Genomic DNA, 25,960 nt, shown 5'->3' with positions numbered 1-25,960 from the left:
TTTAAGAAAGGGGCCAATGAATTTAAGTATCCCCATATATGACCTTATAAGAATTAAATGTCATCACTTTAAATCTCACACCATTTTAAATATGGAGATATTACTGTTTATTGGGCCTCTGTAGAACTACTACCCATAAATATGAGTATTTTACTCTATGTCCAGTTGAGGTCGCTGTCTTTCTCTTCTTTCCTTCGCACGCATCCTCCTGCTGTTTCTCCATTTCTGAAAACCTTATCAGCTGAAGCCATCAGGCACTTCTCGTTGACTATATGTATAAAAGTAAAATCCGGATTATTTAATTATATTAATTTATTAATAAAAAAAATAGTTATTGATAATAAATGTTTGCATAGCTTTTTTTTCCTTTCATTTTACGTAAAATTTCTACCGCAGCAACGCCTCACGACTTCTTTTCCTCTCCCATCATCCTGTGCGGTGTGAGGGTTTCGTGTGCGCGCTGTCTGTGGTGCTGAAGCTGCGCGTGCCATCCACAAGAGCATCCTTCCTTCCGCGAGACCGGAAAGGGGAATTCTGTTTTCGACGGTTGGAACGTTTGCTAATTTCGGGATGCTTCCGCCTGCTACTTTTTGCTCTTTTTCACCTTTTTAAGGCATTTATTCTTTGAAGCGCAAGTGACAATCTTCAGACGCGTCTTTAGCCTCTTTTTCTTTTGTTTCTTTCGTTTTTTTATCGACGCTTTCAGCCAGTTCGGTGCCGCCTGCCTGCCCCGCCGATACCGCATCCTTTATGCACAGCACGCTGCTCCAGTACTCCCCGACGAAACACACCGAGCACAATGGCCCGCTCCAGCTGCGTTCACTGAGAGACATGGAAGCCAAACAACACCAGATAAAAAGCCTGAAGAGCTACCCGGAGACTGGCGGTCGTAGCCTGGCAGCGGCCGCCGGAGGAGGAGGCGGCGGCGGCGGCGGTGGTGGTGGAGGAGCAGGAGGAGGAGGAGGAGGAGACGGCGGGTATCGAGCCGGCTCGGCCGAAATGGAGATGGAGCTGAAGATTCAGAAAGCCATCGACTTCAAAGCAGAGGGCCACCGCTGCTACAAAGAGAAGAAATTCCGGGAGGCGATAGGCAAGTACCACCGTGCGCTGCTCCAGCTGAAAGGGGTTCATGTTGTGGACGGGACGACGGGCTCCGAGGTCAACCTGCTGAGTCAAGCCGCGGCCAAGCTGACCGAGGAGCAGCGGAGAGCCGTGGAGAGCACCGAGATCGAGTGCTACGACAGCCTGACAGGTGAGCGATGGTCGGACCGGTACATACTGCTGACATGGTTGTTCGCTCCGGTTCACTGGGTTCATCATATTAGGCTGAGTTATTTTTACAGACTTTCTTTCTCCTGGAATAACAGCGTAAAGGTGGATGATAGCCTGTTGTGTCCAGGAGCGAACAAAGTGTACTGATTTAACAGAAGATATCAGACTCACCAACCAGTGCAGCGATTTTCCAGTCAAATCAATTTTCATCCAATAATTATCAGAATAAATTCGATTTATGTGCCAAAAAATGATATATATAACACAGTATATATTGCAGCACATGTACAGGTCATCATTTGATTAGAGAGCTCATTTGTGGTGTAATGGATAATCAGTGTTTTTCAAAGCAACAAGTTGATACAACTTCAGCACATACTGTCCTGTAACACACATTTCTGTAGGTTAAAGGAAAACCACGCAGGGTTAGAAAATATATGTGGCTTTTTCTTATTGTACAGTTGAAACCATATGCACTCTATATAAACTTTTTTCCCCTACTGTCTGGTACTGAATCAAGTCAAACTTTCCCTCTTTGTTTGGTTAGGATTACTTAAAAAAATGTATTAGCTAAGCTAAATAACAAAATAATGTGAATGAGAGCTTTTTTGAAACTCAAAAGTTCCCATAGATGTTTTCAGCATTCGGGTAAAACGCTTTGTGTATCCTTCCATGTAACGTTCTTCCCTTGTGAAACCGTATACAACTCTGGAAAAAATAAAGAGACTGCTGCAAAATTATCAGTTTCTCTGAAATTACTCTTTACAGACATGTTTGAGTAAAATGAACGTTGTTCTTTTCATCTATGAATTACTGATAACATGTATCTGAAATTCCATGCAAAAATGTTGTATTTATTAGCAGAAAATGAGAAATGATCAAAATAATGAAAAAGATGCAGTGCTTTCAGACCTCAAATAATGCAAAGAAAACAAGTTCATATTCATTTAGAAACAATAATACCAATGTTTTAAGTCAGGAAGAGTTCAGAAATCAATATTTGGTGGAATAATTATGAGGTTTTCATCAGCAGTGGTTTTCCAGAGTTGAATTTTGTAAAATGCAGCAGTTCCTTTAATTTTCAGTCTAATTAGACCACAGGTTATGTCTCTACAATGTACACCTTGAGCGTGTTTGCAAACTGCAAACACGCTTGTGTAGTTTTCAGAGCGATGGCTTCTTTCTCTCAGCCTACACTGACACTTTCTGACCACTTTTAACAAACATATTCACAGAATTGTTTTCTTTTTTGTTTTGGGGTTTAAACATACATTCTGCAGCAAAATTTCTGCAACACAGAACCAGTCTCTTTTTTAACATTATTATGATGGCTAGAGATTTCTGTGCTACTTAGTTGTGCACAGCTGTATCAGGAAGGTAAGCAGATGAATGTGGCACCTTTAGACAAATTACTCACAAGAAGAAGTAGAATATGTTAGGTGAGCTTCAAAAACAACCACAGGTTTGCCCTAAACTTAACTGTCTCAGTTAGAACCTTACCAGCCATGATACCATCAACAGGGGTTTTCTAAACTGGTATAGTGATTTTACTAAATGTAGCACTTTAATCTTTTACATTTTAAAACAAATGTTTCATTAATTTATACAAGACAAATGGGGAAAAAAACAAACAAAAAACATATCAGCTTTTTTTTATTTGTTGGCCGTTTCACATGTTTTTGGCGTCTGTCATTTCACATTTTCTCCAGACCTTTTTTTGTTTGATTAATGGTGAGTTCATAAATCAAACGTATGTTTTTCCCACCTCTTAGATTTAATACTTGTACACCAGATAAACAGGACATCCAAAAACTATATCTTTTAATGTTATTGATTGTATTTTAGCCTCAGTTTCTTGGTGTTTTTATGTGCTGTATAAAAAAATGATCACAAAGAGGAAGCATTGAGTAAAAATGATGCCAAACTGCTGCCAGGCTTTGGCAGTGCTGTCTGCCTTTTGATCAGTGGTCTGATTAGATGTGCAAGTCCAGAATAAAGTGAGGACAATAGTGATTAGTTGTGTGCATTTCAGCAGATGTTTTACAGTGTTTTTAGGACTGTATAAACTAAACTGAGAGTGGCGATGTTGTGTGGTGTTTCTATGCCAGGGTCTGTCCAGTCAATTTGCCATGATGCATTGAAGGTCGCTTCCCCGATGCTGCATTCAGGGCCTGTCTGGTGCCTGTAGGGAGGCCGCTGTAGTGTGAAAGGCTAGGAGAGGGAAAAAGAGAGGGGAGGGAGGGAAAGAGGAACAAGGAAAAAAATATGAGAGTAAGTTCAGGGAGTGGCAGGATAAATTGTAGACTGAAAGAACTGACATCATTTAGTATGGCCTGGGAGGAAATAATGCGCCGAGAAGAGGAGTAGAGAATAGTGGGAAAATGAAGTGATAAGAGGCAAACGAGTGGACAGCTAGCACCTTACAATGCTGCATGTTTACCATGGCAACCATCACAATGATTGTTCCCTTTTTATTGTGTTGTTATTGCTCATGCCTTTTGTTCTCTACTGACTCAAGTCTGGGTGTGCAAATGGACAATAACAGAAGAAGAACATCAGCCGAACGTTTCTCTGCCCTCGCAGAATCTATAAATGAGCGGAGCTGTACGGCACTGTGCAAAACCCACGAGTCATCACTACTATTTCACTTCCAGGAAGCCAGACTATCTTATAAGCTTTTGAAATTATTCTTAGTGTTTATTATGATCTTTAACTCTATTTTCACTCATCCTTTGTCTTGTATTTAAGTGTTTTCAGTGGAATCTATTTTTGCTTGTTTATTTGTTTGTTAAGCAACTTAACTTTAAATGATTAAATCATGAATAGCTCCTAAACGTAAGGGATAAAACAGTGTTGTTTCAACACCTCAGTAAACAACAGATTTAAAAATTAAATTGAGTATTTAGACTCTTTAAGAATTCAGTATTACCAGTAAGTCTGTGGCAAAGACAAAGTTGATTCTTATTTCTTTGGCTGTATCAGTAAAATGTGTCAAAGATGAATTATAAATTAAACAAATAATAATAAATGGTAAAAATCAAGAAATAAAATGCTGTTTTCTGTATACATAAAAACAAGGTATTTCCCAATGATAATTCAGCTGGAAAACTCACAATGTAGATCAAATAAAAATCCATTGCGAGATTTTTTTACTCTGTCTGCTGTAGATCGTTTGATAATAAGCATCTTCCATAATATGCTACCATAACAAAATACAAAAGAACTAGAGAGCGAGGAGAAAAACACATAAAAAGTCTAGAGTAATATCATAAATAGAATTAATAAAATTTTATCCAGCATCGTTTTTATGTTCTTTCCCTGCACAAGTCGGCTTTTCCTCACAGTGAGGGTGCACTAATATCTAGTCAGATATTAGTGTATAGATAGTATTTGTCTGCTAACGTGTGTATGTACTCATAATCATATTCATAAGTGTTCTGATACTACAGGACCTGATATCAGTGTGAGAGAAGCAACATCTTCTCTGCATTAGATAACACCTCTCTCCATGCAGTCATATTCAATAAATTAGAATATGGGTTCTGATGTTTGTCAGATTAAAAGTACCTTTTGACAATAACAACTTTTATCGACTATGGCTGCAAATTATGCAGCATTGTTAAGAGGAGGATTGAAGTTCACCACTTTTAGCACAAGCAATTTAATAAAACATCTAAAAACCAACATGAAGCTGAGTTCAAAGCATTTGCTAGCAGCAGCGGGAGATTGTAACAGTTAACTGCATCCATCTCTAGAGAAGCAGGCCAAGATGTGCAGGGACAACTGCAGTGAATATATACAGTGAATATAACAGAGTTACTTAATACCGGTACATTGCCCTTCATGACCAGCCATTGTCTGTTGTTAATAAAATGACACCAGAGGTATCAGATCTCAAGCAACAACAAATCATCCACACAACGTTGCCCAAACTACACAACTTTGCGTAGAGGCCCACCCCGACTCAGAGTCAACAACAGGTGTTTTGCTAATAGTTTGTCCGTTTTCTTTTAAATAATGCCATAAGACGAGGTTTTCTGCTCTGGACTAACTAGTTAAACAGAAGCCACTACCCAGATGACTTTTTCAGTACAAAGGTCTGAGTATAGCAACATGGTAGCATAAAACTATTTTAGTTGCTGCATTTGTGCTTTATAATATATGTAGTTTAGAAGGTGCATAAAATATGAAGTATATCCAAAGAAACAACAGCTAAGTTGCTGCTTTTTGGGATTATTCTCCAATATTTAAAATGACTAAACGTGGCCTTATGTCTTCTGTTTCAGAGAAAGCTGAATTTGAGAGTTGCATAATAAAATAAACACTGTCTTAAATACTCTAAAGCTACTTTAGCCTCATAATAAAGGGAAAGAACTATAAATAAATGAAACAGGCGCCCTTTAAAATAGGTTAATTAATTCCATAAATCAGCAGAGAAATGCGGTTTTGGTCTCAGGAGGAAACAGTGCATTTATTTGGAGCTATTTTAGGATGTTGGAAAATACCCTCGGATATTGTTAAACTGAGTAGGAAGGCGTACTATCAGGCGTATGGTGGTTGCAACTATGTCAGCAAGGTCTCACAATGTGTTTCAGTGGTTTCTGTTATGTGAGAAACCTCCACAACTCTGAAGAAATACATTTGTGAGCATCAATAGCACTGTTAGTTTGATTACCATGAACACTGGGCTTTGGTTGCAAGGCTGTTCCCAGTTTCCCAGAGTTCTGCTGGGTAGATGCTGCTCTCAGTGGTCAGGAGGGAGGAGGTGCCTACTGATTGGCTCGCTGTCTTTGGCCCTGACGTATGACAGAAGGCCAGCAAGCAAACCACAACCAGTCACACATGCAAGAGTGAATGCGTGTCAGCAGTTGTGAGTGAGTGCAAGCACTGGTGTTCATGCAAGCATGTTTGTGTTTGTTTGTCTCTGCCTTCCCTGGCCGCTGGAGGAACAGCAGCTGGCTCAGGGGATGCAAAAAACGTGTGTGTGTGTGTGTGTGTGTGTGTGTGTGTGTGTGTGTGTGTGTGTGTGTGTGTTTGGTCAGAGGGAAACAGAGTAGCTCCCAGCACTGTTTGTTCTGCCATTCTTACCAAACCCGTTGCTGACTCTGCTAATTTGTTGAAACACACTGTATGTCTGTGCCTGTTTTTCCAATGTTCTTGTCGTTGTCATGATGAGGACATGATCTTCTTGTTGCCTCTGTGTGTGTCTGGCATTCAAAGGAAGAGAACAGATGTATCGACTCAGTTGCCTTAAAGGGAAAGTTCAGTTTTCTCTTTGCATATTATGCTCAGGATAATAAAAAATGTGATTTAATTTAAAGTAGCTAAAGTCAGCCTCACCTCGACATTAAAACAGCTGAAGGCCATTTACTCATTAAAGACATTTTACTGAGGTCAATTCAGTATAGAGTTTCCATTTTTTTAAATTCCAATTAGAGGAAAATATTTTATATTCATAGAAAACTTGGATTAAACGTATTACATTTGTTGAACTCTAGTGGAGAAATAGATCACTGTATTTCCTAACGACATCACAGATGGTGTTTTAATCTTTATGGTAAAAAAAAAAAAAGTTCTCATTTCTGTTCAACCAGGATCATATTTATTAGCTGGTTGCAATAACTATACAAGCAACCAAGAGTGAGAATTAGTTCATTTTGCACAGTCATCAGAAACAAGTATACAGACTCCAGATATTGACTGATAAAGGAGACAAATCTATAAGAGTTTAAGTAGTTCACAGAGTTTCAGTATCTGCATCATTTATTTGTTAAACATGAAATAAATGCACACTGATTCATAATTTTCTACATTGCTAATGGTGCAACTAATTTACTGAAGCAATGACAAGTACTATAATAATCTGTAGACATCAATTTGTGCTTACATATTTGACTTATTGTATTTTTTTAAACTTTAGAAAAAAAAAACATATATTTTTCCTTCACATTACTGTGTGTGCAGTAGTCCCCTGCTTGAAGCCTGCAGCAGTACTTGAATGTGTGCATACCTGAGTCATGTTTGACTACAGTCATTGTTTGGCTTCATCTGAGCTGAGGTTTCAAGACAAAGATGGCATAAAAAAATGCCAGATTATTGCCAAATGATATGAGTGATAAAAGCTATAAATGCTTTCAAAGTTGGCAGTTGTCTCTCATCAACAACACCTAATCAGCGTTGTTGATAAGAAAGGTTTTGTTCACTGTTGTTGCCCTTTGGTTTTATTGTTTATTCATTTCTAATCATGTTGTTCTTTTTTTTTTTTGCTTTTGTTATTGTCTTAATGGTGGACTTAATGTCATGTCTTACAATCATGTAGGATTCATGCAGAAAGTTATTTCTGATTGGAACATGATTGTACTGTCATGTGCAAAAGGTTTTGGCAAAAGTTCACCGTAAAAAATAAAATAAAAAAACTTTGTGCACTCTTGATGTTTATTTTCTCTTACAAGGTGATAGGGGCATTCTCATGGATGGGAAAGTCTATTGTTATCAGTATAAAAGAATACAAATAGGTCAGTCAGGATTGTATTGACTTAAAGTGACCCTTACCTAACAGAAGACAAGCAAAGTCAGCAAAATATTACTCAGAGCGCTATGGAGCCACTTTGAGAGTCACTTTTCCATGAGTATTACTTACTTGCTCTACACAACCCATGCACTTTCCTCCAGGAAGAGATTTTCCTCATCACCATGTTGCTTTTTTTCACATTTTTGTGGACCACTGGAAGTAGTCACAAAATCACAAATTCACCTTACCAGGGAGTGTGTGCACTGCTTTCCTACCAGACGTTCGTTTTGTGAGCTTCTCAGTCATCAGATGTGCAGCCGTGATGATGATCTCCAGCACTATATAACTGTTTTCACTCACTGTGTTGGAACAAAAGCCTGGTGAATATATCTATCATTCTGTAGAGCAACTTGTTAATAGATCACTATCCATGCATGCCTTCAACTTGCATCAAACAGTTCAGCAGATTACAAAAGCTGTGACTGAGTCAAATGTACCTCAGAAAATATACAGCGGATGAAACGGGGAGCACGTTGCTTTGATCCTTCTAAAAACGCTCATCATGATTTTTTCATTAACTACTGCTCACAGATCTCTGCCTTTGTTCCTCCTGACTGCCTCAATCTGTGCATGAGTCATAAGTCAAAGCTCTGGGAGAGACTTAGCAGGAGGCGACGTGTAAAACTGTTTGTTTCATAACACACCAGCCACCTTTTTGTTCCAGTCGTGCAGCTCAACGTCGCTCCGTATTTGTGATCATGATCCAGCAATTTCAAACTTGCATGTTAAAGTGAGGGAGCTCAAAAATAACCTAAATAAGTTAAGTTTAAAAAAGAAAAGACATGTCAGAATAATATTATTTTGGGTTTATATGTGAGCAGTTGTAATCCATGCCCAGATTTAATTTCTTAAGATTAAGATAAAACTAATGGGTTGATTAATAAATGTGGACAAGATAATACAGATTTAAGTCACTGAACATGTTTTTGGTAGCAAGAGCAAAAGTTTATTTCTTTCCTTCATTACTGTAACAAAATGAAGGAAAGAGAAAATCATACAAGCAAGTGCTAGTGTCACCTCTAGGCTACAAAACCTAAACAATACTCTGAGCTAGTGTATGGGGAATTTATTTTTACCAATATCTACATCAAAAGGTGATGGCATTAACAAGTTACATCAAGTTCAGCAAACAAAGCTTAATGCTTAAACTTACCATAGGTCTATAGCTTTGTCCGTAGTTTGTAAATTAACCCTAAAATGTAAGACATTTTAAAGTCTGTAGAATGAGCTTTCAAACCCTGCATATGGGCCTGCCAACAACAGCTACAGAAAGATACAGCTGCACAAGTTAGCAAATAATTTTTTTGAAGAATATCTCAAAGTTTGGGTAACCAGTTTAGGAAGATCAATGGAAAGAAGCCTAATAATGGTTGTTCAACTTATCCGTCTCAAAGGACTCGGGGGTTGCCTTCGAATAATCTCAGCAATGTGTAATACCAAAGACAGAGAGATTTTTACCCATCCCCGCTGACACGCTGCTCGGAAAATATTCAACGCCTGCTTACGAAAGACAGACTAGAAAGCGCCTCCTTGTCATCTCCTGCCAACTCAATCACCAGGGGATGTGGTGGAGTGCTGGAGATAGAGTCGGAAAGAGACTTTAGAGAGAGCAGATGAAGAGGAGAACTGCAAGATTGAGGGGTTAAGATGGGGGAGAGATGTGGGTTGCCTGAGCAGCTGGGAGTAGGAGGACTTCTGCAGCAGGAAAAGAAGGAACGGAGGTGTCATGAGGATGGGTTAGCTAGTGGGATGACATGAGGTTTGGGTGGTGTTTTCCTTCCCCCTGTGTGTGTATTTTCTGCCATTGGAGGGATGGCCAGAGCAGAGCTGTGAGAATGTTGAGTGCCAGAGCTGCAGATGGCTCTCCGGCTACTGTACTATTCCTCTGAGTTACCTCAGAGCTGGAAGACAGAGAGATTAAGAGAGCTGGGAAGAGAATGGGGGCTGTGACAAACTGGACAGCACTCATAAATTAGAAACAGTCAGCCTGCCTCTATGACCTCTAAGCAATGAAAGATGAGTTTTCCAAAGCTGCTTTTTGTCAGTACTTATTACTCTGAAAGATCCAATAAAAATCCAAACTAATTTATATCACACACTCTGACAGGCCCAGATCACTGCTGTCACAGGGGTAAGAAAAGATTTAGTTGTTTGTCAGGAAGAAAAGATAGAGCAAAGTAAGGTGAGTAAAAACAGAGAAGAAGAAGAGGCTGGAGTGTCGTTGGCGTGATATCAATTAGACCAGAGGTTCCCAGATAGTGATCTGAATTTTAGATACAAATATAGACTAACTGGAACTAGACTGGCGATAAAATGTTATGTGCACAGCTTGTCTAGACTATACGGCAAGAGCTACAGGCTTCCTGTCTCTACGGAGAAGAAAAAACACTGAAAGTGAAGAAGAAACTGCACTGTTGCTCTGAAATGAGAAGAAATGTTGAAGCTTTCAGAGTCAATAAACGTCAACACTCAAAGCTGTTTATATCTTGTACACTGAGATCAGAGGCAGTGAGAAGTATTGAACATCACAATGAGTTACTGGCAGACTTAAGACGAGTTAGAAGTCAACTCAATACCACCAAAATCTAACCATAGATCACCGAAAAGTAATATTAAACCCATCCATTTTGACAGGTACGCCTTCATACTGTTACAGTAAGACTCACCATCAAGACACTGGATTTCAGTCATTATTAAAATGAACTTATCAATGGATGGATGGATGGATGGATGAATTTGAGATTCAAATTTTACATCAGACCAATAAAATAAACGTTTTCAACACACAGCTGGAGGCTTGTGTCGATATTTTACTTTTAAATGCTTATGTTTTCCCAATTACCATTAAACATTAAGAACTGTTGTTTTTTTCCACTTTTTTCAGTGAAACTCCTGAAATACATCGAATAAGCTACAAACTCTGTAATTGGCATCATTCCAGCCATCCAAATATGACGACTCCTCAAGAATTTAATTTGAAAACTTGTCCTGTGGCTGTGATGGATTCTGTGTGCCCAACGTTCTTGGATTGCGAATTTCTATTTGACATCGTGTGACAGTTGTGTGAAATAATGTATAAAGTGAAAGTGTCTGTCAAAGCTTTTCACAGTCCCTAGTTGAAAGTTCTGACATCAGCTTAGGGAAGAACTGAGACATTTACCCTTTCCCTGACATCCTCGGAGTGAGAGTGAGGAAAATATCCGTCCTTCATCAGCCATCGGTAATGAGAATTTGCTCCAGCTATTTGCACACATCTAAAACCCCAGCTGAACCAATGGGCTGCTTACATTTTTCCAGCAGGGCTCCCTGATGATAACAAGCCGTGGTTGTTGGGTTGTTTGCTTGCTCTGCTCGCTCTGCTCTGGCCTGACCTTGAATGCTTTAAAGCCTGCTCTGCTGGGGCTTGACATTAAAAACTTGCCCTTGTTACATGCTGTTTGAGATAGCAGAGATGTGTAAGCGATGTGTTGGGCCTGGTTTTCAGATCCGCCGTGTTTCTCTGTGGAAAGGGATTGCCCGGTTTGACTTTGACTATTGTGGTCAAAAAGAAAGATGCAACGAATCCCGTTTGCAGTTTGTCACCAGCCAGACACAGCAAACGTGAGGTGAGGTGGTCTGGTCAGATGAAACCAAAATTAAACTTTTTCAAAACCCTGTGTATGGCAAAAAAAAGTAAACAGATATCATCCTCAACACACAATCATGCAGTGACACATGTTAGTGGCAGCATCATACTGTGGGGATGTTTGTCAGGCGCAGGAAAGCGGGTACATTTTGAGACGATTTATGGAACTAAACACAGGTCAAACCTCTTCACATCTCATTAGTAAAAGATTTTGAAAACCAAGTCATTTTCTGTCCATTGCACAAATATGCACTACTTTGTGTTTCTCTACTAGATAAAATCCAGATGGAATTTGTTTCATTTTGTCATTACAGCGCTAAAGTCTATAATGATAATAAATTAGATGAGTTGTAGTAATCAGTGCTACTGTTGATTCTGCTTTATAAAGCTTAAAGCAGTTATTTGTGTTCATCCTTCATGTTAAAATGTTGAAAAGCATTAATAAAGGTGCTGTGGATGTGAGAATGTTTTTTTTATGTTTGACTTCATGGTAATCTTCCTGTTATGATAGATTGTTATTATAATTTTTTTTTTATCAACATATTCATTTTTTTAAGCTGTCACCTGATAAATGAACAACAAAGATATGGATCCTATCCAGGGGAGAAGCAGCAACTTATTGCAAACTGTGTCTGTAGCACAGTGAAGCCTTTTAGGTGTAATATTCCAACTTATACGCCACAAAAGAAAATAACTATTTTAAAATCCTGATTGTTACATCAGGATGAAAAGTCCACAGTTCAACTTAAAAACAGTGCAGTTACCAGGATGTGAGTGGGCACCGTTTTTCTGCCTGAGAGTTTCACATCTAAAATTATCCTGCATCTGTTAAACGTGGAGATGGTGGGATAAATGTAACATCCAGCTGTTACCATCATGCTTTTTTTTCTTACTCATGCTCCTAAAGAAAAATGACAAATTAATATTTTTGTTAATTTTTATTTAATTATATATGTTTAATATGTTATTGCCTCACATTGTACATGATGATGTTTTGTTTCTGCACAGGTCAGCCATGCATTTAGCCAGTTCTTCATACCTCTTAGTGATGAGAGGTTTTTCCCCTCAATAGCTTAAACTGGTTGCTTAACCATGGATTAAACATTTTTACTTTTTAAGTACACTGTAACAAATGACTGTAAAAACTACATGATGAAAATACAGTAAGGTGCCTGGGTTTCAAAAGTACAGCTCTTTACTGTGATCTGAAATGCGTATGGAAAGTAAATGGGATGTGATTGGACCGAGAAGTTCAGTACTGTAATAATATTACAGTAAAACTGTAATGAATTTACAGTCTTACTGTAATAGAATTACAGTGATAAATTCTATTACTTTTACTGTAATAAAAGTTGCACTTGTAATTTTATTACAGTAAAAATGTAATAAAACTACAGTCAAACATAATAAATTTACAGTAAAACTGCAATAAAATTACAGTAAGATTACTGTAATTTTTTTACTGTAAAAATTACAGTAACTGGCTGCCAACCCTGCTGCCAGTAGTTACTGTAAATTTTACAGTGACTTTTTTTTTATCACTATCCATTGGACATTTTAATTATAGTCATACAGAAACCAAAGGACGAACTGTTCTGTTACTATCTCAGTCTAATTGGTTTTGTTGTTGTTAAATATATGACAATTAGAAACATCAAAACATGTTGATTTCATTTAGAAACCGTACATGATACTTGTCAGTGTGTGATTTCTAAGAAGCTACAATAAACTGTATTCTCAGATATTTATACAGGAAGCATTTTCTTCGTTTAAATGAGCTTTCCTCCATTCTTAGAAACGGCTCTGAGGCATATGGGCAGTGAGCCAACACAGCTGTTTGCCAACATAAAACAATGGTTTCTGCAGGATACGGACATTATCTGATCTGTACTAGAATGAAAGTGGATTGTATTTCAGAAGTTCCTGCCACATAGGGATTTTTAAATTCTTCTTTTACTCTTTATTCCCTTAAAGATAGAGAAGTACTTCCCAAAACTGAATTCAAAGACAGTCTCTTTTGTATATTCAAAAAGAGAGAACATCTTCTGCTCATTTATCCCTACTCCTTTGCCACCATTTTCACCTTTTTCCACCATTTTCCCGTGCATTAGACTACTCTAGAGTAAACTGTGAGTAAAGTCTATTACTTCCAACCCACTGGATCACCTTTATCAGCTTGTACCTGGACTTATTGTCAGTGGAGGCACGCTTGAATTAAAATATTTCTTTGGATTCTGGCTGCAAGCTCAGCAATGGCACCCCTGTAGAGCCTGATTCACCCCTTCTGCTCGGTGTGGACGAGCATGAGCAAGCATTTCCCCTCCTGACCACCTATGTTATCTGTAAATAGATGCTGAATGTTCATACATGACTAAACAGTTCATTTTAATGAGTGCTTAATCCGATTATAAAACCGCTATAATTGCTCACAGCCAGCAGTGTTGTGCGTCTGAAGGTTAAAGTTGTTTTCTGTCACAACAGACAGTGGGACTTATTGGCATTAACATGAGAGGCTGAGGGTTTAAAAAGTTACCTGATGTTTTCCATTTGCACATTTTAAAAATGTTTTTTTGGGAGTTTTTTTTTTTTTTAGCAAAGAGTAACTTTGATACCCAAAAGTTTCTGGAACAACTTCACAGACTCCCAAAGTGTGCAGAGAGAGCCTGAGGTCTGGTGAAGTGAAAACTCCAGCAAAAACAACTTTATTTACAAACCAACACATTTTGGCTTGTGATGAAGGCAACAAACTTTAGTTTCCCCTAGTGCATTTTTAGAAAAATGCCTTGTACATCAGTTTCTTGTTCCTCTCTATTGTCATTTTTACGCACAACAGGAAGCATCGTTTCTATTTCTAAAAGATAATCTTACAACATGCTTGTCAATGCTGTCTGGGTGCTGCAGACTAGCATGCCGACCTTAGTTGTAGCAACAATTCAAATGCCTTGAACATAACGTATAACTTTTTTTGTCTATTAATATTAAATTAAATTTTTAAAATATTTATCCCCTTTCCAAACCTGTTATGCTAGGCATAGAGACGTTGGAGTATAAGGTATGATCCTTTCCCATCATGATCAGTGAAAGAGATGGTTTGAACTTCCTCCTTCTCTCTCCGCTCTTTGATCCTTTCCAGCATGGATGCAGAAAGGGATGATAAATTCTTTTCAGCTTCTCTGGGATTTGGAGTCATGTATTATTTGACTTTTAGATGCTAATCACCTATTTCCACCTGTTAAAAATAATACATTGTTGCCACAGTTACACGTGACAGCAATTGTCAAAAGGTAAATAAGTAAGAGCAAAAATCATTCCAGCTGCACGACACCAAAACACCAGAAAGAATAATTATTCAAACATGCAATGCCTCAAACAAACATGTATGAACAAAAGTTTGGTTAACGCTACAGAGCTACTCCATGCTGCATCAGTTGCACAATAAATTTAATAAATCCAAAAAGAGTTGAACATTTTAACAATATTAGTCAATCACTCTAATTTTTGTTGCAAATTCTCTTTCTGGATCCTTTGGGTTTGAAAATAGCAACAGGCAGAAACGTCTGATCTGCTGACAGCGAAACAAAAGTCTGCAGAGTTTCCACAGATGACATCACCAGTCAGATAATGGCTGCAATAAAATTATATCAGTGTAAGGGAGTTCAAATATGGTCGATATCTCTAATGCTATATGGAACTTCATTTATCTGCCATTAGGAAGTCTGTTTTTACTCATGCAACAAGAATAATGATGATCTTTCTTGATTCCTTTTTGATCACTTTGATAAAGGCCGATAGCAGCCAAAATAATCCTAATGGAGCTGCATGAACTGCCTTTCATTTTATCTCCAGGCCATAAAAAAACGAACACAGAATCCAAAGCACAGTCGGGAACATATAACCAAAACCTAAAATAGGAAGCATTGAATATTAAAATATTTCATCTCGATGACGTCGTCTAGACCAATAGCTTCCTCTTGCGTATAAATATTTAAGTAGATGAGCATTAATCCTGAGCAACTATTTTAGGAGAGTGGAACAATGCAACAGGATGGTCAGCTGAAAACATGAGACCAACCTGCACCTGGACATTTCTAATACCGAGAGCTTCAGAACCAGAACAAGAACAAAATCATGTCTGCTAGTTCAGGATCTGCCTCCAGCCTGGAAAGCTGTCGCACATTTAACAAGAGTTTTACAAAAATGTTGAAAGCAGCTAAGTTTAGTAGCTTTGCTCATTTAAATGCCTCCCTGTTTGCTATACATGTCCTACAGAATAATCTGACTGCTCTATTTCTCTAATCTCCTAGGACTGGTGATGCACTGTGGGTAAACTCTGCAAACATATTTGATGTAGCAGCAGTTCTTTATTCTTAATGGGTTTTATCAGCAAGCCAACGGTTTCCTTGTGGCCACGACAGATACAGCGTCAGCATCTACAGCAATTCCCTCTGGGATCAATAAAGTATTTCAAATCGAATCGAATCGAATTGATTCAATTCGAATCGAACTGAATTGAATCTGGCTCAACAGAGGGTGAAAAAAAAAGGAAAAGAAGGCTGCTAAAATGATTGATGGCAGTGCTGCTGGTAAAAGCTTTGTCAGAGCTGAGGAGAGTTGTGAACTGTGACCCCTATCCGTCTCAATAACAGCTAAAGACATTTGCAAAAACCGCTTTGGGTGGAGCTATTCTTAGAGAAAGACGAACCGTGACGTCAGCTGCACATGTGCGAGGCAGTTTCACAATGATGCACGCTTCGTTTGACTCTGTAACTAAATCTGTTGCAGCAGAGTGGCATTTGTAAAGCATAGAGGCCACGATGCAGGATAAAGGTTGGAGGTGAACTTTGCTCTGAAGTAAACAGAGAGGGGATGTAAGTGCCAGAGAGAGTGATGGGGCTCTCCTCCTCCTATTATCTTCCAGCAGAACTAATTACAAGGTGATGGACAGCAGACTAATCACCAGGGCCACCAGTGGCTTCAAATTAGGCTGAGCGTGATGTCAGGCCTGCTGTTATGATGGAGGCGAGGCGAGGCCGAGGGAAGGACGCGGGTCCACAGGGAGTACATGACGAGATGCAGGGAATGGAAATTAGTCAGGACTGAAACATCTGGAGCTAGGGAGCAGAAACAGAAGAGATGAAAAGTCTGCTGTTTCTGGATTTTGTTGACTCTGATCTCCATCCTTTGTCTCACTTGTTTTCAGTTTGGGTTTTTTTTTGTTCTGTTTATCTGTTATTTCAAACAGTCTTTGACACTGATTCATGCTTCAGGCAGCCTGTGCGGCTCCTGAACTCCTTCAATTTTGCTTGCTTCCTGTTTATCTTTTTATCCAAAAAGAAACTAATGCATGGCGTCTTGAAGACACAATCTTTTCACAGATACTTTCACTTTTAGGCATTTCTCTTTTGAATTTCTTATTTATGCTGAAACATTTTTTACCCCAAATTTCAAATGTTTTGCTCCTCCTTGAATCTGTCACCCTCAGCCTGACGAGAAGAGTTTAAAGGACACACAGACGTCAACATCGCTCTCTCTCAATTCTTTTTCTTTGGAAATTGAATCAACAATCACTTGCCCTCCCGTATGTTGGATTCACCCCAATGGGTGAATCTTTTGCCTTTTGCTGTATTTTGTTGCTCCCCATGTGTAGAATCCATAATAAGTTTAGTCCATTAACCATAATAAACTCTTAGAATGTGGCAATTCTGAGACGACGTGTTGGGAATTTGCACTGAATTGAAACCTTTTTCTCTTTGTGAAAACAAGTTGTTATCTTCACCTGCTGCCACACAGCAGACACAATCATGTCTTTTACAGTGACAGAGACATTGTGGCTCCTGTGAAATCGCTCTGCTATGTTTATTGGGCCTGTGTCCCTGCCAGGCCTGGTCCGATGATCCCATCATTATCATATCGTTAATGCATCCCGCCACACTCTATATTTCCTCTGGCATTCCATCCATCTGCCTAATGGGCCAACGGGGTGCGGCCAGCCAGTCATCACTCGTGCAATCGGTGGCTTGTGTTTGTTTGTGCTGCTTCCGATCTCTTCAGCCATCCTAAAGTCATCTGCTTTTGTTCAGATTTCGTAGTTGAGTGCATATTTTAGCCGAACCACACTGGCACAGGTGGATGTTTTCACGGTTTCATTGTGCGTTTGTATCACTTTTGCTGCGCTGTGGGTGTGTGTTGGTTGTATATCAGTGTGTCAGTGTGAGTGAAACCTCTAAGTCAGCCATTAAACCATTATGGACTGTAACTGAATCCTCTGAAAGCTCAGCTCCCCATCGCTGCCGGAGGAAGATGATGGACGGGAGTGCAGCGAGGAGCAGTCTTGTGATTGCTGGGTGGTGGTAAAAACAAACAGAGGAGTAGAGTGTGTGAGGAGGCGTCCAGGACAGGTAGAGGGCGTGTGAGGTGAGCCCCGCTGTAGTAAATGTGAGCAGGCTTTATGTTCGCTAAAGAGGGAAAACAGCTTTGACCTTCCTGCTCTGCTCCTGGCTGAGTCATCAGCCTCCCTGGAAATAAGAAGTGTCAGGTTTTCTTTATGTTCCGGTTATTATTAAAGCTGTGTGTGGATTTATGTATGCGGCTATTTGTTTGAAAATAACAACTGCCTCATATGTGCCACAGTCCTGTGAAAAAGTCTTAAATCATTGTTTGCTTGTTTTTTATTTGGCCGGCGTTCTTGGATTTTTTAAAAAGATTTTTTAATCTTTTTAAAAAAATCTTATCTTTGGCCAATCTGGTTCACCTTTCAGCAGGACAATGACCCAAACATACAGTCAGAGCTGCAGTGAAATTACTCACATCGACGCATATCGATGTGGTAGAACGTCTTCATCAAAGTCCAGGCCTAAACCCAGGTTTTATAAAGAAAAGTGGGAATTTTTCAGTCTCTCTGGTTGTGCAATTTTGATCAATTTCCCCCTAATTCTAAGACCTCATTGCTGCAAGACAACAGTGGTAGCAGCTGCAGCCTAAATCCAAACCTAACTTTTCAGAATTTATCTCAGAAACGCTCACGCAGACGTATTGTTTTCACTTTAATTACACTTTACGGCTCTGTCACATAAAATCTCACTGGGGTTTGCAGTTTTAAACAACATAAAATGTGGAAAAAGTTAAGAAACTACAAAAGTTTCCTTCGTTTCATTAAAATGATCCACAACTGAATCAAAATGAAGGTGGTGGTTTGCTCTACTCTCCTCCCCTTCACCTTGTCGCCCCCACAGGTGTCACCTCCTCTCCCCCTGCTTTAACCCCAGCCTCCCACACACACCTCCACCTCCCCGCCTCCCACACACACCGCCTCTCTCTCAGTCCTGACTCACCCTGCCTCTGAGCTTCCTGACTCATGATTTTAACAGACATGTCAAGGACACAGTCAGAGGAAACGGGGAAGATGGGTGGGACTGCTGCAGGAGGACACTACAGTGAAAATGGAGGAAGTACAAGTGAGATTTTGTTTTTTCTACAACGTCTCATCAGATTAATTGGCAGAGACAGAGGGAGCGATGGAGGGAAGCTGCTGGAAGTAAAAGCTTGTGTGGTTGTGATCAACGGAGGATATCTGAGCCATCAGCAGCGTTTAAGAGCTCTGATGGACTAAAAGCCAGTGTTTGACTTTTCTCGTGTCTCTTTCATAATAAAGTTACTCTGGCCTGAGCTGATCTGAGAACTGCTGAGAATTGCTAGTTTGATTTGTAGGATTGATGACTACAGTAAAACACAGATGTTATGTCATAATTCACTGAGCCCATCCTCCTCTTCTTCTTCTTCTTCTTCTTCTCTTTTTTTATTTTCTGGTGCCAGACTCTGACACTGTGACATTAGACAAAAAGCCTCCTCGCTGTCTGCATCGTCTTGTAGCTGCAGATTCACTCCTCTCCTCTATTCTGCATGACAAGTTCAGCAAAAGCAATAAATAAAAGAGACACAGCGCTCCTGCCTGGGGGCTCAAATTGCTTGCATGATTCCTTTATCTCTTCCATGCTCTCTAAGACATCGGAGCTCACTATTGATAGTCACCGCCACCCAGAGGATGAACCGAAGAGGAGAAGTTTTCTGTGAAACTGTGGTACAGGAACTCGTTGTTTAATTGCTCCAAAATAATCGTTTGATTCAGGATTTTTTTTCCTGCCCTGTGCTCTTCCTGCAGCCTGCCTGTTACAGTCTGACCTGGTAAACTACGAGAGAGTGAAGGAGTACTGTCTGAAGGTGCTGAGCCACCAGAGGGACCACTTTAAAGCCATGTACCGGGCCGGCATTGCCTTCTATCACCTGGGGGATTATGAATGTGCGTTACGCTACCTGCGTGATGCTAAGAACCGCGAACCTACAGGTGAGTCTGAATCGAGCTAAATAGACTGATTTATGGGCTCATAATCAAGAATAAATGCAGAGTAAAATACAAATACAAATTATTATTTTGAATAATCAAAATATTTGTAAAAGATTTTAAGATTTGATGTTTAGGATTGTGATAGTTTCTATCATTCCTACCGCTGTTAAGACATTCCTTCAAAACATGTTCATCAGCAAGTTGGTTTGAGGTGAAATGAGAGTTCTGATATAATGTGGGTTTTTTTTTATTACTGGCACCTTGACAGACGGATGGAGTTAACTGCATTGGGGAAAAACAGCCTGGATTTAGAAATTAAAGCTGATGTTCTTGTTCTCATGCATCATGTTTTCTGTCTGTTTCAGACACCAACGTGCTTAGATACATTCAGCTGACAGAGATGAAGATGAGCAAGAGTGGACAGCGAGAACGGGAAAGCGGCAAGGAGACCTAGGGCTAATCCTTTCCAACTTCCTGGCCCTCCTGTTACCTTTGACCCTTTTTGGCAATCCTACTGACCCTTCCTCTCTCCTCCTTCTCTTCCTCCTCCTCTTCCTCCGACTCCTGACAGCAACACAGACAGAACAGACCCAACCACCCAGCTGGTGACACACAAACGGGGCACATATCAACAACTGTCTGCTACTTTCTCCTCTTCTCTCCTCTCGGTTTCTCCCTCAGGGGCTTTGGTTTCTCTCCCCAGACACAATCAGCAGCCTAACATGAAGAAAATCAACAAAAAACAAGCAAAAGACAAAACTGTAATATACTCATAGAAACCGTCCTTGTGCTGGAGTGGAAAAGGAGCTTCATAGACCTTCATATGAACCATGAGCATTTGGTTGGTTTAGTACACGTTTAAAGAGCAGAACATGCTTTTACTTCCTGCTTTCTTGCTCTTCTCTCTTTTTTATCTCTGCCTTGTTTCTCCACGACCCCAAAATGCTCGATGAGAGTTTTTGGGCTCGGGAAGCTGGACCACACTGGCAGGAGGGCAGGGGTCTGTGTGCATGTGGGCAAGGAGACAGCGTGAAGCATGACGGTTGGTTGGGTGTGTGAGACATATCAAGGCCACAGCCCAATTTTGATTGTGCGCCATGACCGAACAGGGCTCACCTCAGACCAGCAGGAGACAAGAAGCTGCCTCTGTTCCTGATCTGCCATTTCTCTGCCCAACCTCTCTGCCATGCATCTCACTTTCTAGACTGTTCTTTCAATTCAAGGGCTAATTCAAGTGTTTGTAACTCTTTAGTTAGGGTTTTTAGTTTGCCGTCACAGTCAGTCGTGTATGAAATGTTTGTTTGCAGCACAGAGGCAAAATTCTCAAGCTGTTGTCCAGTACGCTGTTGTGGCGAGAAGTAACAGCGCAGCATGTCTTGAATCTGTCGTCCGAAGCCTCTCCCGGATCGCGTGATGCGGCTTTCGTGTCGGAGAGATCGTGCGGGCCCTTCCTCTTCCTCCCAGTTCTCCATTGATGATGTCACAACGGAAAACAGCCAATAAGCCCGGGAGATCCATCAAACCTGCGTTGGCTCGTTGGACTCACTTTTCCAAACGGCCCAACCTTTTCCCGCTAACGCCGAGCCTTCCCAGTGGTTGCTGAGACGCTGAGGAGACTCTGGGCAGCGTTAGTGCAGGGAAAACAATCTCACACACGCGCATCGGTCCAAACCACAGCGCCGAGGCACTCTGCTGTCAAAGCAGAGAGCCATTTGAGATTCCTCCTGCTTTCAGTTTGCTTTGTGCTGATAGACAAACGAGGCTGTGAGGGCATGCAACATTAGCATCAGAAACTACTGACGGTATAAGTTAGTGCGCATCCATTACTGGCTGTCAAAACTCTGCCGCTTGCTTCTGTTGTGGCTCATGAAGCTTAATCATTGATAAGGCAAACCTGTTTTTTTTTCTGATAGCTTTTCCGCAGGTTTAAATCGTCCTGCGCGGTTCTGGCGAAGGGTTTGGTTGATCATATGTGAAAGCATGACCTGAATGCCTCTCCTCTCTGAGTCGGTGGAACCCAGTTTTCCTCATTCCTTTTGTGCAAGTCCACGTTCCGCATGCAAAGCGTGGCGCCTGAGGGTTATTTCAGAAGTTTTTTGACGGGGAATTTATTGGCCCTATTGCGTTCTGTCATGGCATGCTGCCACTAAAATACTTGCTCATGCAATCTGCTTAGCTCTTCTCTGAACTGAGAGGGTAGTGACTGTGATCACAACAGTAAGAGAGGTATGAAATATCTCTGGATAGAGCTTGTTGTTAATTTACAAAGGTGGAGGATTATTGCTCTGGAACTCAAGAGTTAAAGGATTAAATCAGATGCTGGGAAGGAGTTGCCCTCCCAGTTTAATTTGTTGGCCTGCTACAAGTTAGAGAAGGACCTACAGTAAGTGTGTCAGTGGCACTCTGGAGAGACGACGCCATGAGTTGAGGAGACCGGCGTGATACATGGAGGCTACGGGGGAAGGAGAAGTAGGCCATCGTCGGCTCGAGTTAAGCAGCTGCAGCCCTTTACAGGAGATGCAGCAAGGTTCAAATCAAATTTATCATTCATGACTACATGATGGGGATACATGACTATGTTCACAAAACAAATCTGCAGCTAAAGCATCTCACTGTCGAGGAAACGTCCTCTGACTACAGGAATTCGCTTTCAACCATAAGAAAAAAACCAACTGTTTTAATGCTATAAACCTTAACATGATAACATAACAGTAGTATTGCACACAGCCTTACAAAAGTATTCATACCTCTTGATGCAACATTTTGTTGCATTACAACCACAGAGTTCAGTGTACTTTCTGTGATAGTCCAACACAAACTACAGGATAGCTCTGAAGCAGAATCAGGACTTCTTAAAGTTTTCTTTCACCAATGACTTTCTTCTTGATGTTCTATAAAGATTTGTGGAGAGCGTGACTTGTTAACAGAGTTCCTTGGTCTTTATGATGCTGTTTGTTCAATTAATGCTCTTCAATAAACAACTAAAGTAGGATTTCTCTTTGGTGTTAGCCAAAAGACCACAAGCCATTTCTCCCCCTAATGCTAGACTCTCGTGTTTGTTTTTGTCGTATTTACCCAGAATGCCCTGCACTATCGTCCACTTCCTGCTTTTGGATCAGTCTCCACATATGTATTCGAACTGCGCCAGAGTTCACTTCAACTGAACCGAGATCTAGGTTTGTAGGCAGACCAGAGTTTGATTCCACATTCACACCTCCCCAAACAAACGGGACTTTCTAGACAAGCGACCTAGAGTTTTACTAAAGCGGACTAAACAGGGCTGGAATGAATGCAGCCTCAAAATGAATCTGCACCACACTTTTTAGATCACAATGAAGCCAGGCTGGCAGGATGTGAAGGACAGAGCGAGGGCCAGATTTGCTGGGAAGGGCTTGGAACCCGCTAATAACCGCTTGCAGCTCTCGTTACATTTTTATTTATAAAATTGTTGAAAACCTTGTGTCGTTTTTCCTTCATCTCACAATTATGCAGTGCTTTGTGTTGGTCCATCACATAAAATCTCAATTAAAAAACACCAGGTTTGTGCTTTTGACACAACCTGAGCACGTTTGATACTTTTGCAGTGACCTGTCAGCTTTAGCTGCAGCATCCAAACACCGTGTTGGGGTTAAGATATGAGATGCAGAAACCGTTCTGCTCCTGTGCGCTCTCTGCCGTGTGTTTATGTCTCCGGCCTCCCAGAGGAGATAAATCAGCAGCGATAGGCAGCAGCAGCAGCAGCAGCAGCAGCAGCAGCAGGCTCGGTCTCCATGGCTGCCTGAGCCGAGTCTCCTCTCCCACAGGGTCCCTCAGGGATCGGTGTCCCCCTCATGGTCATCTCTCCACGGCTCCGGCTCATCATCTTGTTTTTGTCTGGCTGTGCTGAAGTCATCTTAGCTCATCGTGTGAGTGAAAGGTTAACTAGCTGCACACTGAGCAGGTTTGTTGATTACTGACCGCGCTGACTCTGAGGCTGTTACTGGTGATTAAAGCATAATCCAACAACGAGCTGCGTGTGCAAACAGAGACTCCTCATCTCTTTGTCAGTGTGGCTTTGAAAACAAACAAAAAGCACAACAAAAAAAATAAAAATAGACTAAATAAATGGCTGTGTTATTTATTCATGTATTTTTACTTTTGTTTATTTCAATTTTTATGCTCTTTTTACTTTTGATGTCATTCAAGGTAAATGTTTGTCAAATGTCAAAGTAGTTTTTGTGAATATGTAATACAAATGTACAAAAAAAATTACAAAAATGGAAAGTTTTATGGTTGTGAAAAGCTTTACTTTACTGAATTACTTTATCAACAGAGAAGAGATAGAAAAGAGAATTTTACTATAGCTCCTCCTCAGAGCTGCATCGTGACTGTGTCTGTATTTGTTGGTATTTCTCGTCCCATCGAGGGGAAACTAAAACGGCCAAGAGAGAGTGCAGAGCGATCGGTGGCCCCAGCTGAGTGACGACCCACAGTGACACAGAGACGGAGGAGAACCGGTGAGCCTCACGCCTTCTGCCCGTTGGTCTGAACAGAGGGAGGACGGGGCTCAGACTGCGCTTTTGTGTTGCCTCCCTCCCGAGAGGCCATTTTTCATTCGACATTCAAACACCTGAGAGGCCTCCATCACAGGATTTACCGAATTGCAAGGCCGGGAATGCACTAGTAACTGGTACATGAGGATTATGAATAAAGTTCAAATCAAAAAGCAGTTCTGGTTGTTGTTATTGTTGTGTTGAGGGGATGGAGCATTTGCTGATTCTCCTCATTTGAATCTCTAGAAATGAGAAGAATTTCAGCGTGAAACATTTTTCATCAGAAAAGTGACGTTTAAAGGAACAGTACAAACATTTTAATCAGGTCAACTTTTTTTGTTTCAAGAAGCCATATTTTATTTTAATTTATGTTAACTGTACTTGTTTTGTTTGAATTTCCTTCAAGGTTTGTCACTAGACTTAAAAAAAAAAAAAACTCCCAAACTGAAAGTGTAATTCAAAGCTTTCAAAGAATTGTACAAATTCACATTGTTTCGCTCAAAATGTTTTCAGCTCAACGAATAATGAAACCTTCATTCATCTGAATTTGCTTTTCTAGAGCTTTTACACCTTTACTTTGATTTATTTTTTTTGTTAATTACAAAAATTTTGGACTCCTCCAGGTCAATGTTTTACTTCATGAGGATGATACATAATGAAATCCATAATATAAACTCAAAAAAAAAAAAAATTTACTAACCACAGAGAGAATTGACTAAAGGTAAAAAAAACAATAGTTAAATGAAAATGGCAGAAGTAGAAAAACAAAAATAACTTCCTTCCTCCTGATAGCTCGACTGATTTCTTTAGATATTTTCAAACAAGGACAAAGTTTGAGATGTTCCCTTAAAACACATCCTCAGGTGACATTTAACTCAGTCGTTGTGAATGAACATGATGTGAATCTTACACAATCGTATGACTTTGAAAAAAGTAGTAAAAAAATATTTATGGTTCCTTTAATCTGGCATTAAAGGAACCATCTTGGTGAACCCTGCTGACCTCAAGTTACTTGTCTTTTTTTATCAGGTGTGTGCAAGCACATAGTTTTAGGTGCGTTTATTTGAAAACTAATAGAAGGCACAATAAAATCAAACGTCTGCAAAAGTGGCTTTTATGAAGTTGTAACATTTTAAATCATTTAATGAGTAAGCTGGGTGACTGTCCATCGCATTAGACCATGACTCATATCCGGCCTTCATGGCGACAAGCATCTGATGATTCGTGACCTCCAGGGTTTCTGCCTTTGTTAACCTGAACGTGTCATTATTAGTCACTTGAAATCACTTAAGTTCAGTAAGCGCTCTCACCTTCTGATGTCAGATTTGTTCACTAAGTCGCAGAGTATTTCCTAATAAAACTGCATTAGCGGTTTAATGGGCGACTAAAGATTCGGTGGAAGATGAAGCGAGGCCTTCTGCGGATCTGAGGGACACACCAACTGGCAGGCAATCTGGCAAGCTGTTCCCGTCGAAGCTGAACAGAAACACACACTTGTGTTTCTTTGTTTGGGTCCAACTCGTTTTTTTTGTGTGTGTGTGTCACCATCGTCTCCAAACACTGTCGCCTCCTGATTCTGCCTGCTTTTCTTGCTGCTAAAATATGTTTTCACTGGCAGA

The 25,960-nt window shown here is 40.3% G+C and overlaps 1 protein-coding gene across 1 annotated transcript; it reads left to right on the top strand.

Annotated features, from left to right (window-relative positions):
* The first annotated feature begins 374 nt into the window (after window positions 1-374).
* On the top strand, window positions 375-24,517 carry ttc9b (tetratricopeptide repeat domain 9B). Its single transcript, XM_008425775.2, has 3 exons — window positions 375-1,252; window positions 19,627-19,809; window positions 20,175-24,517. Exons 1-3 carry the CDS (start codon window positions 751-753, stop codon window positions 20,261-20,263), a joined length of 774 nt encoding a protein of 257 aa, XP_008423997.1. The 5' UTR covers window positions 375-750; the 3' UTR covers window positions 20,264-24,517.
* The last annotated feature ends 1,443 nt before the right edge of the window (window positions 24,518-25,960 follow it).

The sequence above is a fragment of the Poecilia reticulata genome, linkage group LG13 (genome assembly GCF_000633615.1).
Source record: "Poecilia reticulata strain Guanapo linkage group LG13, Guppy_female_1.0+MT, whole genome shotgun sequence".
Classification (NCBI taxonomy): domain Eukaryota; kingdom Metazoa; phylum Chordata; class Actinopteri; order Cyprinodontiformes; family Poeciliidae; genus Poecilia; species Poecilia reticulata.
Note: the sequence above shows the minus strand (reverse complement) of the source record. Positions and strands in the feature narration are given on the sequence as shown.